The following is a 13,883-nucleotide window of genomic DNA, read 5'->3' as shown; positions in this document are numbered from 1 at the left end:
TATAATAAACACAAATTAATTTTTGTGATGAAAGTTTATCAGTCACTGATCACTACTAGCATGAAGGCAAAATGAGGGATTGATTTTTCTTCTGCAATATCCCATTGGCCTGCATGGGATCTCTGTCCCACTTCTCACTCACATGATATTAGCAACACTTGGAGAAATGCCAGCAGATCTCTTAGGAATAGATATTATACTTCACACCTTCATAATACCACAATAATACATAAATTCTACAATTTTGCACACACAAGTATGACTTCCATAAAACCATAAATCCTTTGGGGTTTGGTTTTTTTTTTGTGGCTTTTTTCTTTCTGAGTGGTCTCTTACATGATATCACAATGTATGTTGGGCAATGCTGTCTGTATATGCTTCTGCTTTAAAATACTGATTTCTGTTGTACAGTCAAAAGTTTCCAACTTTCATTTTATTGCAACATATATGATAGGTTGCAATAAAATACATCTCCTATAAAAAAGCCAAGATAAGAAAAAAGATAGGAAAATTACCTTCTTTGACTATATTGTCAGTGAAGAGGCTTGTTAAAATTGTAGCAGGAAGAGTCCCATTGGCTAACAGGATGCCAGAAAGCATTGCCAGTTTTGTCTGCTCTGTCTCAGTAAAGGCTTTAAGAAACAACAGGAGCTGTTGGCCAGACAAGGAAAAAAGAAGTATTTATTTGAGGCATAGGCAGAAATTAATATTAACAGTTTTATTTCTTATTTCTTGAGAAGTCTCAATACAAATAGCAATCACATCAGAATCTATCCAGAAGCATGACAGTGTCATTTCACTGATCCCTTGTAATTTCACTTTTTCTAAGACGAGACAGTACCTGAAGGGAGCCTACAAAAAAGACGTAGAGAGTTTACAAGAGCAGGTACTGACAGAAAAAGGGGGAATGGCTTCAAACCAAAAGAAAGCTGGTTCAAATGAGATATTGGAAAGGAATCTTTACTGTGAGGGTGGCAACACTTTGGGACAGGTTTCCCAGAGAAGTTGTGGATATCCCTCCCCTGGCAGTGTTCAAGGCCAGGTTGGATGGAGCTCTGAGCAACCTGGTCTAGTAAAACACCCCAAAACCAGCGGGTTCGGAGCTAGATGGTATTTAAGGTCCCTTCCAAGCCAAACCATTCTATGATTCTGTGATTCTCTGGGGATATGGCCTTAGTCAGGTGTAAAACACCTTTCTTCTCCAAATATACATATGTGTGTATGGGTGGGTGGGTGTGGGTGGGTGTAAGTAAAGATAAAAGTACTTGCTACAGGCTTGAGACAGACAGAAATTACGGGATCACAGACAGGAGCCTGCCTATTCACATCTTCAGACTTCCACTAAACCACATAGCTGCAGTTTGTTTTCTAACTTTCAAAAACTATTGCTCATGCAAACAATAAAAGGATAGGAAAGTTTCCTGTTTTTCTTTTAGGGAAGGGAACACATCACAATTACAACGTATTTTTTACTGGCTAAAATAAGAAATATATTTCAAGTTCAGACATTCTTGATAAAGCTGATGAAGGATAGACAGGAACACAGGCTGACTTATGACCTTGCCATTCCCAGTACTAATTACAAGGGAAAACAAATAGCTTGAGAAAAAAATACAAATCTCATCATCTTGGAAGATCTGAATTACATATACACTTTTTAATTCTAAAACTGGCAAATAAGTCTATTTTTAAAATCTTAATTTCATATGTTAAAATTATTGACTTGAGAGCATATTGATGACATACTTTATGCCCTTTTTCCATTATATCAGAAAAAAAAGTCATGCAGAATCAGATTTTGTGAATGGCATTACTGTTAACAATAACGTTAACGCGTCATTAGTGATCACAATATGGGTGATGTGAAAAAAGAGGTGAGACAATAAGGGACAGCTTCATTTAGTGCAAAAAGCTGCAGATTCCATCAGATGCTAGCTTACAAATTTACCACAGGAGAAAAGGAAAAAAGAAAAAAGGTACTGCATATATAATTTTCCACAGTTAAAAAGAACACTAATTTTTTCCTTCATAAGGAAGAACAAATTGAAACCCTCCAAAAGAATGTCCTGACCTTCTGCTGTCAGGACACCCTTTTCTCTTTTCTACATGAGCAACAAATGCAATTAAAGTAAAACAGTTTGTTTTGATAGAAAATTCTCTCCAGGTTTCCACATTAAGGGTATTTCTTAATTACCAGATTCTACCCATACGAAGGGACAGAATATTACACATGTCCCTATCCTTGTTTGTTACCATGGACAGTGAGAGATCTTCTCCAAGATATCTAAGCAGTTTATCAACAACTGTAAAGCTTTCTAAATGCAAGAAATGATGTTTTAAAAATTCAGGTAACTAACAAAGTTATTAAATCTCATGCAGTGTTTTATGAATAGTTCTGCTCTGCATCAGTGAACAGAGCTGAAAAAAAGCCTCATTCATATGATAGTACTTACATAATAACATCAGCTTTAAATTACAGCTTACACAGGACTGAATGACTCAGCCACAGACAAATCACTCAGAATTTTTTCAGTGGGCTTCAGCCAAATGGCTGCAACATACACTTTTAGCTTAAAAGAACAATTATGAAACTACCAAATCTCAAGGTGCAATTTTATTTCAGCAAACTGTGACTCAACCACAAAATGCATGAAAATTCAGGATGTAGAATGGAGTTATTGTTTCTAAATATATGAATGAGAAAAAAAATGGTGTGCTGTATTTCCAAATGCATCAGCTAACTGGTGTGTATAATGGTGTAGGCAAAGGAACTTCAGGGCCACATTTAATGGAAAAAGAACATTTTAACAGAACTTCAATATAACCCTAGTGTAAACTGGAAGCCTGTGGATTTAAAGCTTTCTTTATACAAGCTTTATCAATAATACTGTACTAAAATGAGATCTGCACAAGAAAAAAAGATCAGAATTACACATCTTTACTGGAAGTACTGAGACTGTTAATAAAGAGGAAACAGCTTCAGATTTCTGCGCACCCCACTTCAATCTTTTTTCTTTCACTTCTATGCAAGCAATAGGTGAGGATTTTGATTAGAAAGTGGTCACACTGACAACTTTAATGCAACAGACTAGATTTTGATATACTTCTGAGCTTCATCCTTTTATCAGTAATGCGTAGATCATGAACAGTTATTTTGACCATTCATGTTGTCGACCCATTCATGTCAAATTTGAGCCAGGAAAGCACAAACCCAACTGCAAAGCAAAAGTCACAGCTGCAGTCCAAGATGAAGACAGACTCTATGAGAGGGACACCCAAAAATTGATCAACTCTAATTTTGAGAAATCTGTATTTGTTCAAATGTTTTGGAAGGTCTGAAACCACATATCTATGAAGTTTGCAGGCTCATCTTATTCCCCTTCCTCTGAAACATGCTCCTTCCAAGTCTCTCGCCATTAATGTGGTTTCTGGTGTTCTTGAACTGCACCCCACTGCAGTATGTTTTAAACACAACCCTCATCCTCTATGCATCCCTCACGACTTAAAGTACTGTTGGTGCTACTAATTTTTGTTTTACTACTATTTTTCAGAAGAAGCTCAAACCTAGACTTGTCCTTTTCTGCCATTTAAGGATACCATTCTATACTTTCCAGCAATTGTGTAACATAGTTTAGGGGGAGACTGGGTGATAGGAAAACTCAAAACCTTTCATAAACCCTTTTTAAAAACTATGAAACAAACCTAAATTTCAGTTCAAAACTGTTACTTCAGATTTCTACTGCTGATTAATTTAAGCACTCTTTTACCATCACAATTACAAACCTCAGCAGGGAAGTCACAAAACATCCAAGACACTTCAGAATAGTTCCCAATCACCCACAGAACATTCTCCAAGCTGATGTTTCCCTGCTGTCAGCCAAGCACAAACATTACTGCTTTCGCTAGATACAAACTGATTCCAGGCATAAAAAAGGGAATCTCTGGCTCACAATTTTGTATTTCTATAATATCTGTAAGAACTCCGAATTATTTAAGCAGGGATTTAGAACACCTAATAAGCACAAGACCAGACCTAATGTGATGTTTCCACGTTGTTTTTTTTACTAAGGAAGAAGTTTTTTAAGCACAATTTCTGAGCATAGAAGATGCGCAAAAGTAAACAGATGCATGCAATATTAAAAGGAACACAAGAAAAACAAGTGCTTCAGATCACTTCTTGTGATCTGGAAATCTTAAATGGTGAAAATTAAGGCACTCTAACCCACACAGGGAGTGTGGTGGGTGAGTTTTTATGTCTTCATTATCTGAACTGGTCTGTTGCTGACAGTTTATCACATCTGCAGACAGCACTGAATTGTCAGCAATGGAGAAGGCAGCTAATATAGCAATGGATACCTGCTGAGTTTTGCCTTTCATTTAGCTGACTTAAAGCATTTCTGCTTACTCCCTATTCAATCTCAGAATGTTATTCTCCTGTTATTTCCTAATTCCTAGCTTAATTTATGGTTCTTTCATTTGGAAAATAGGAACACAAATAGCAGATGTCACAACATCTCCCAGAACTTCAGATGTCCTCTCATGACTAAGAAATATTTACAACTGTTAAGACAAAAAATAAATTTATCTGTACTTTATCCCCATTTTGATACTAAAAAGTTTATATAGAAAATTACCTAAACATGCAAATATAATAAATAGACAGGTAACAACTGCATTCTTCATCCACAGAAATACATATGTAGACAAAAATGAACACAACCTTGGAACTTAGAATTTTAGTGAAATTATTGCAAAATGTCATGGGCCTATGCCAGTACATTGGGCCATGCTCATATGAACTTAAGCTGCCTACATCAAAACACAAGTGAGCAATGCATCTAAACATCTTTGTCTTCTGTTGAAATTGCTTGCATAAAACAATTAAGATGTAAAACTTAATATACATGGTTTGCTTATGCCATTAGAAAAATGAGTATCTGGCAATTTTGAGGAAAGAGTTAAGAAATAAAACAATTGAAAGCTAGAAGCAGAGAAAAAGGAGAAAGATGATAGAAAATAATGTCCTAATGACGAAGTTGTGATCTAGATGACATAAAGCAAATACTTGTTCAAATACTGCTATCTAAGATAATCTCTCTTGAAAGAAAAGTCCCATTAACACCATCTGCCTCTTTAGGGTGAAACTGCTGGTATTGCCTTGGTTTTTTTGGCATGCCTTTTTCTACAAGAAGAGCTAATTTTCCTCCAAGTGCTCTATCTGCCTCATGAGTCTGCCAGAAACATCACTTCCATTGCTGGGACAATGACCGACAAAAAACATCAATGAGTCACTCTTTTACCTATCTAACCACTAACTGCAGCAGTCTTTGGCCTAGCAGAAACACCTTCTTGGAAATACAAATATATCTATCTTCTGGGCCCTCCATGGGCAGCTACTCCTGTACAAATTACAGGATGCAGGGATTAAAGGATTAAGTGATTAAAAACCCTGAAGCCTCATAAATGAGAAAACAGCCAAAACTTTTGTGTAGCTTCACACAAGCAGGGGGAGGGAGAACGTAAGCAAATGGCACCTACAAGTAGTCCTCAAGGGTTTTAAGAGCAATGGCAGTGGAGGTGCAGTACACAGGCACAAACACCCTCACAACCACCTTCCTGGTTTCTAGGTCTCTAAAAACTGGATTAACTGAGGAAGAGGATATACCCTGCATCCCCAGGAGCCACACCAAGATTCACAGCAGCACCATGTGTGGTGATGGAAGGGCAGATGGAAAGATTTCCCCACAGCCTAGGACCATTGTGCAAACCTAATCTCAGGATTTGTCATAGAAGATGTAGTCTGACACTGAAAACTATCCAAAAAGCACGTACATAAAACTAAAGTTTGTGGTCTGCAAGATGGACAAAAGCCAGCTCTGATCCCACACTGGCATGGCTAGGACGTTTCCAATGGATTTCAAAAAGTAGCTTTGATTGGCTAGTCTGATTGGCTAGGGCGCCTCAACTGACTGCTTTCTCTCAAGCTGGCATGTGGCTAAACTTCCCATCAGAGGCACTTGTTCCTTTACTAAGAGTTGAATTATTATGTATTAACCATAGTCTCATCTTGTCACTAAAAGTGCAAAGAGAATTTTTGGAAGCTTAAGAGGATGCAAAGCCAAGCAAGTTGCAGAAATGAGCGGAGGCGGCTTGAATTGACATGGCATTTGCTTAATATGCTGAGCACTCTCTGAAACTTGAATGCTGTGAGTCAGCGCTTCTCATGTCAGTGATTACAGTAATTAACAGCAAGAACATTAGATTTGTGTGGGGATAGAGGTAAATTTAGGTCTTTAGAATGATGTACTGAGTAATCAGCATCAGTTGATAGGCATGCTGGCCACAAGTGTAAAAATAATTTCCTGTATGAGCAAGAATGTATAAATCAGAGCCAAATTAATTCTAGCACAAGAAATGCTGGTGAGGTATCAAGCTCCAAATGTGCCCTCATTTGACCCTTCCAGCAACCCTTCTAATGTTTAAATAATATGGAAACACATTTTTATGTTTAACATCATGATACTTTAGTCATGGGAGAGGTTTTGCCAGTACCAGTGTAGCTGTTAAGTTACAGGACAGTACAGTGTTAATTACTTACACAGGCTGTTAGAAACAGATATTTACATCTGTTACTAGGAACTCAAAATAGACAAAATAAAGCTGTATGTTGTTTTTCAAACGTTTTTACCCTTCTCCTGTCTCCTTGGAATTCAGTATCACAAAACAAAACAGTATCCACAAAGAGCCACAACAGCCTTAACAGGCAAATCCTGAACACTTTGACACTGGTGAGGTCTTTCTCTTACACACATCTGTGGCCTCAAATACAAAAAACTTGTGGTTAGGATTCATTTCACAGTGCAGGAGTGGTTTAATACTCATACATCAAGAGACATTCTGCATAGCAGATTTGCATTTATTTTTTGGAAAAAAAAGATATTCTATTTGCAGAACAGTAACACTTCTCATTAAGAGGTATATCCCCAAGTGTATCAAACTTCTGCACAAAAAAAAAGTCTGGAAAAAGAAAGTGAGTTTGGTCAGAGCAACCAAAGGAATCATTAATTCAGAAATACTCTATATCAAGTGCTTCCTTCAGTATTCCCACAGCGCTGAATTCGCAGAGTAAAGCTGCCTCCTGTAGATTCCATCCTCTTTTCCAGCAGAGCTAAATAAAACACCTAAAAGCACCACATTCATACATATACAATTATGTTAGAAATAGAGATAAAAATATTAGCATTCCCGTAAAGACTGCCATCAACATTACCTTTTTGATTTCATCTTCAAATGCTTTCTCCAGATATTTGTATCTCCTGATAAGTTTATTGAAGACCTGGGGATAAACACAGATTAACTTAAAAAGTATAACAATTACAGCCACCTTTCTTTACAAAAAAACGTAAAGGGAAATAAGCAGCTTGCAGAATGATATTTCTCTAGTGTTGTCTGCCACATGGAGAGCACAAAACACCTTTCTCTCAATTTTGTGATTCTTGCTTCATAGAGCAATGCTTGAATTGGAGAATTTACTGCAGATTCAATCTTTCATATTTCTCAAATTTTTTTTCTTCTCTATTTTTCACCCTATCCATAGACAAAAGGAAGGAAGAAGAGGAGGAGGAAGAGGGCAACTGCACCCTTCCCCCAGTAATGCAGCCCTGGGGAAGCTCTTGGCTGTAGGCTGATGGAGTGAGGCAGTCAGGATGCTGGACATCTTCAATAGATGCAATATCTTGGCAAATCAACTAACATAAATGTTTACAACAAAACACACTACTGTCAGAGAAAGAGGAAGAACATTTGCCAAAGCTTCTACAACAATTACATTATTGGAACCACTTGTTCTCCAGTTTTGACCATTTGTTTCCCATCATGCGACCACAGATTATGAAAACAGAAGCAGCACAGGTGCAGAGTTCATTCAAGGTGGAGAAGGAAGAGATAAGAAATGAAATAAACAAATCATTGCTTGCACTGCTGTACAAAGGCACAAAGCATATGACTCACTGTCACAGGTAAAAAGGTTTATGTGGGGAGCAAATGACATTATTGCCACACTGGATGGGGGAGGATAGAAAATTAGCTTTAGAAAGCTTCAATTTGCTTTCCAGAATATAAAATACATCCAGACATCCTAACTGGTAGTATTTTGGCTCAGAAAAAGTAGAAAATCAAATGTGGTCATGCTAAGAAGTAGAGACACACAGAATCTTAATAAAATAAGATAGAAGATGAAAATGTAAGATTCTTGTTAATATTTCCAAACAAAATTCTGCATAATTTTTTAAGTCTCTGTAAATGACAGAAGCATGACTTCATATGCAAATAATCTGCTAAAATATCAATACAAACTTCAGTCTTTTGACTTGAAAACTTTTCACTTTTAATTGTTTCCATAACTAAATCCACAAAAACTAGCCATGCTACTGGTTCATGTACTGGGAGACAGAGTAAGAAATTACCCTCTAGGTATCTTCTAGATTAAAAAAAAAATCATCTAAATATTATTTTAGTCTAACTCACATTTTCATAATACAGTAAGAGCTCTATTTTTTCATTATGCATGAAAAAATGGCAAGGTCAATAGAAGGACACATCTCTTCAGGCATTAATTACAAAATGTTGATTTATTTTGGTGGCTTTTGGTTTGAAGTGCAGAAAATCCATTGAAAATTCCACTCCTTCAAATCCTAAAGCGAATCTTTCCTTTCTATTTTTTAATATGCAATTTTTTACTTTAAATTTCTCCTTAGAGGACTGGCATTGACAATTTTTATACAAAAAATCATTAAATTATTAAAATTCAAGAAGACAGAATCAATGCCTTTACCAATAACAGAGATTTTCCTGAAGCAGTATACCCTGTTTTTAAGAGATGATAAAGCTGATGCATAAGAAATATTGACTCCCTTTCCAAAAATAAGTATATTTCACTAATTTAGATTATCAAAAATGATTCTTAAAGAAGCTTTCTGCTATTAAGCAAACATTTTTTACCAATGTAGATTTTGATCCCAGCACACTTGAAATCAAACTATGCACCTTTCCAGGAACTTATCACCCTAGACACCTTAGAAGGGAGAGCAGCTTTTATGCTCTTAAACTCTGTCTCCAGCATTCCAATATCCCAGCTATTTAAAAAGATAAATACATATTTTATTATCAATAGACTTTTGACATATGGGAGTTGCAAAGGGATTGCACTTTTATGCAATCCTACTGGTATCTGGAACTGCATGGTGGTTTTGAACTTTCCACAGAATTCTCACTGTACTTTTTCATATAATTACTATCTTCCATTAAGGAGTTATGTAAAGTTAGCTTCTTTTCAAGGGTTTAGTGTTCACTGTTTTTTTGCATTAATTTCACATAGGCCTATTTATGTAAGCCGTATTCCTGCAGGAAGAAATTATACATCACATATGTAGGAGAAATGAAAGCTCTTGGAACATATACCCAACTCCTAACTAGTTATGCAACTAAAAGTTGGAGGCGTGAGCTTTATATTTTTTGTCCTTCATTCACTTCATAGAATTGTTTAGGTTGGAAAATACCTGTAAGACTACAGAGTCCAACTGTTAACCCAGCAGTGCCAAGTGCCACTACACCATGGCCCTAGGCTACCATATCTACAGATCTCTTAAATATCTCCAAGACTGGTGACTCTACCATCTCCCTAAGTAGTCTACTACAATGTTTGACAACTCTTTCAGTGAATATTTTTTTCCTAATATCCATCTACATCTCACCTGGCACAACTTGAGGCCACTTCCTCTCATCCTGTCACTTGTTACATAGGAGAAGAGACCAACCCCCACCTGGCTACAACCTCCTTTCAGGGAATTGTAGAGAGCAATAAGGTCTCCCCTGAGTCTCCTTTCCTCTAGGATAAACACCCTCAGCTCACTCAACTGCTCTTCACAGGGCTTGTGCTCCAGACCTTCACCAGATCCATTGTCCTTCTGTGGACACACTCAGTGTCTTTCTTGTAGTGAGGGCCTCAAAACTGAACACAGAATTTGAGGTGCAGCCTCACCAGTGCCAAGAACAAGGAGATGTACACTGCCTGGTCCTGCTGGTAATACCATTGCTTATAAAACCTGAATTTCTGATAAAGCTCATGTGTTTCTCAAAATATGGTTATATAAATATTTCAGTCTGCACACAGAAAAGGTCAACAAAATTAATAAGGGTGATGTCTAAATAAATAGACCCAATCAGTGGTAGACTGTGAAGCAAGACTGATTTTTGTAAAGAAAGCATTGCTAACTGTGATCAGATTATCTTAGACATCCTATTTTCTCACCTAAAATGTATATTTTAGGGCAGATTAATGATTAACTGGATTTTCAATTGGTCTGTAGTTAGCCTAGTGCAGCCTAGACAGTCTGCAGATGTTCCACTATAATCCCTTTTGACACATAAATGGAAAACACTAATCAGGTGTGCTTTTACTGACCTGAGCATAATTTCGGATGGCATCATGATCTTCATCTGCAAAAAATACACAGTGGTTGGTCATCTTGGTCTTGTCATTGTCATCTATGCGTGTGCCTCCCGGAGCTATAAAGAAAAGAGGAAAAAAAAAGGTAAGGAATTATTTCTTACTAAATTTAAAGAATGTAAAATTTATTATGTCTAGAAAGTCTTACGCCAATATCACTGAGGCAAAAGCCCCAGTAACAGCAGGGGAGTGGGAGAAACAGAGACAGACCAAACTTTGCTAAAATGGTGGTGGCATCTGACAGAAGGAACACCTGGCTGGTATGCTGCACCACAGGTCACACAGTCCTCACAGGACAGAGTGATTCAGGTCACCCTAAGGAATCTCAGCTGGTCTTGAGAGTACTGAGGGTGATCAAATAAGCATGGGTTGAAGCACAACCCTTACACATTATTTTAACTCTTACTTTAAACACCATAACAATGTAAATTCTTCTCCAAGAGAAAAGTGTTAGCACTGTGCTAGTAATCTGAGTACTTGGAACATCCTGCTAATCCCTCTAATGCTTATCAGCCTCGTGTAAGCATCCAAAACACTGGCTTATTTTGTTGAGTTTTTTTCCTAGGTATTTCCACTAGCTGTTGCTTCCTGCATTACCTCAAGTCTTACAAAAACATCTTTTCCTCTTACATACCAAAGAGCAGGAAGCAGGAGTCAAAGTAGCATGACCAGTAAAAGGAGGTAACTTACTCAAAATAAAGAAGAAAGCAAAAACTATATTTTTGCCACTGATACCTGGTAGAAATGTCCCATGAACATCCACAGAGCACACCTCATTATCCTTCACTTCCCTGAGCTACCTTTTGTTGCAACATCTACAAAGCAAGATTTGCAGCAGCTCTTAACCTGGAGTGCATCTTTTTATGCTAATAAATCCTTCTGTTTCCCCTATTTAGCATCTCTCTCATTCTCTGCTGTTGCAGTTATATACTGGTTTAGCTCACTGAAGGCTTCCCAGAGTAGTACCTAGAAAGCATCGAGGTGTTACTGCATGACAAACAACAAACAGTGCTATGATATGAGATGCAAGCAGTGGAATTGTAATACAGGTTATAATTTCCACTGTAGAGGAAGATAGCATCTTAAAAGAAGCAAGTGTGGTCGTCAAAATTCTCTGTCAGATACTCTGCAGGTTACCTAACATGCTGCCAGCTACCAAAATATCAAAGAGTGTGTCAGCATAGCGGCGATAATCAAGTCGTGAGCCTGCTGCATCCAGAAACTTGGCTATAGCCTCCAAGTCATTCCCAGCTTCATTGAGGCCTTGGACAATTGTATCCCTGAAGACTGTGGGTTCAAATTTCTCCTTTTCATCTGAAACAGAGAGAAAGAAAGAAGAAGGAGAGAGAGAGAATGTCAGTTTTAAACTTGTTAAAATCCTGTATCAGTCCGCTGTTGAAAGGACCATGGCACCTATAATATACTCTACTCATTCTGGTCAATACACCAAAAGTTTGTTTGGCCTGTATGATTTCTGGAAATTCTGCAGTGTTTACCCTCACTTCCCCTCATCTCCCAACACCAAAACACACACAAACATATGGGAATAAATAAATAGATGAAAAGCAACTATTGAAGCTGTTTTCAAACTTCATACTCTTCTTCTTGCTGAGGATATTATCTCATGTGTGTAGCACTGTGCATTGCTAAATCTGCAAGCAGAATGAAGGGAATGGCAAGCTATGAGTACATAATCTCAGTGTATGAACATTTCACTTTTCATCTCTTGCTATTTTTCTTTCAATAACTATGGTAATATAACTGAAATGTTTTCAAAAAGAAGAGTCTTCAGGAAAAAATAAAGGAGATTGAGTTACTAATAAAAACTAGTTTTTGAATAAACATTTAAAGCAACACAACCAAGAATTTATTTTTTATATTCACAGACCTAGGCAGCACTAGGAACACAACACTCTCATTGCATTTTTCACAGCCGTCCCTTGTTGAATTCAATTAAGGCACAGCCTGACCCCCAGACAATGTCCCTGTGTCAAGGTCATTAGTCACAACAGAAACAACTGCAACCTCCAATAACTCTTATGCAGATTTACCCATATCTTTTGCTGCCTTTTTGCACATGCAGTTAACAGCTTACCATGGCCATTTGAAGCTCCTCAAGAAAACCTGCCCTGCCTTTATATAAGGGCAAAAATGAAAAGCCTGCTACTGTTAAAATAACTTTGAACTTGAAAAAGAAAATTGCAAGCTGTTCTGGGTAGTCAAACCCAGGGTTGTTACCACCTGCTGATACAAACACTGATACAAGTTCTTGAAAAACTGGAAAATATTACATTCATAGGACCAAGACAGAGGTATTTACTGATTATTAACACTGAAAGAAATGAGGATTGGTTAAATTTCTGCCTAAATATGTGCTAATGCAGTCTGAAACATGCCAGCTGCAATTCTTGCAGGCTTCTTGTGACAAGAGGTTCTGGCCTTTATACATCCTCTGGCTGCCAGCTTCTGTTCCCTGCTACTCACAGTGCTGCTTTTCATCCCCGACCTTAAACAAGAGATCTTGCTTTTTAACAGCCTCTTTTCCCTAATCTCTTCCCTCCTGCCACAGTACCTTCATGTCAATTAAATAACTATTTTACAGACAATTCTTACTTTTAATATCTTTTCTATTTCTCATACAGAAACGTTCTCTCTCCTCTGCTGCATGTACCTTGCATGCATGCTCATTCTAGCACCTTCAGTACATCACTTGCACATTCTCCTCTACTTCCAACGCATCCCCTTCTTCCATAGTAATTGTGGCTGGAAGCAGTCCCACTCAGTGTCCCAGGCCACTGGGAAGCTCAGGGGGCTAGTCCACTTGCCCTTCCAAAGAGCCTGGCAGCACACAGCCAGCTGCAGTTCGAGGGCTTTCTCTCAAGCTAAGCACCGGAAAACTGTAGCATCCCCTTATTTTCCAGAAACCCCCGGCTATGCCTAGCTTTTTGTGACTTATTGAGTCTACTACCCATCTCCACATGGATTTCTTCCCCATCCCCCAAGTCTGATCTTCTCAGACCAAAACTGAGACAACTCCATGGACACCCATATATATGCTCATGCAACCATCTGCTCCCAACTCTGGCGCATCCTGAAGTGATGCATGCAAACAGAGGGCCAGCCTAGATTCTTCACTACCACGCGCTCACCACCCAATACACTACTTGATACTCCCCTTTTCTGGACTGCAAATGACTTTCTCCCAGGCTTTTCACCTTGGCTGTGACAAAAACCTGGAATCTGTGTTTTGAGGAACCACCTCTGCTAACTGTAGGGCACGGCCATCAGGGACAAACCAGAAGGTTCAGAGGGTAATTGAAGTACTTGCCTTTGCTCCAGAGAAATGGCCACAGAGAAGCATACTACTGGAATCCCA

General features: G+C 38.0%; 1 protein-coding gene across 1 annotated transcript in view; it reads right to left on the bottom strand.

Moving 5' to 3' along the window:
- BZW2 (basic leucine zipper and W2 domains 2) overlaps positions 1-13,883 on the bottom strand; it is a 56,864-nt gene that overhangs the window by 18,765 nt on the left and 24,216 nt on the right. The window contains exons 3-6 of the mRNA XM_058830542.1: positions 11,645-11,821; positions 10,463-10,566; positions 7,271-7,336; positions 516-651 (exon numbers count right to left, since the gene is read on the bottom strand). Of these exons, the coding sequence (XP_058686525.1) occupies positions 516-651; positions 7,271-7,336; positions 10,463-10,566; positions 11,645-11,821 (483 nt within the window). The remainder of the gene's footprint in view (positions 1-515; positions 652-7,270; positions 7,337-10,462; positions 10,567-11,644; positions 11,822-13,883) is intronic.

The sequence above is a fragment of the Poecile atricapillus genome, chromosome 2 (assembly GCF_030490865.1).
Source record: "Poecile atricapillus isolate bPoeAtr1 chromosome 2, bPoeAtr1.hap1, whole genome shotgun sequence".
In the NCBI taxonomy this organism is placed as follows: domain Eukaryota; kingdom Metazoa; phylum Chordata; class Aves; order Passeriformes; family Paridae; genus Poecile; species Poecile atricapillus.
Note: the sequence above shows the minus strand (reverse complement) of the source record. Positions and strands in the feature narration are given on the sequence as shown.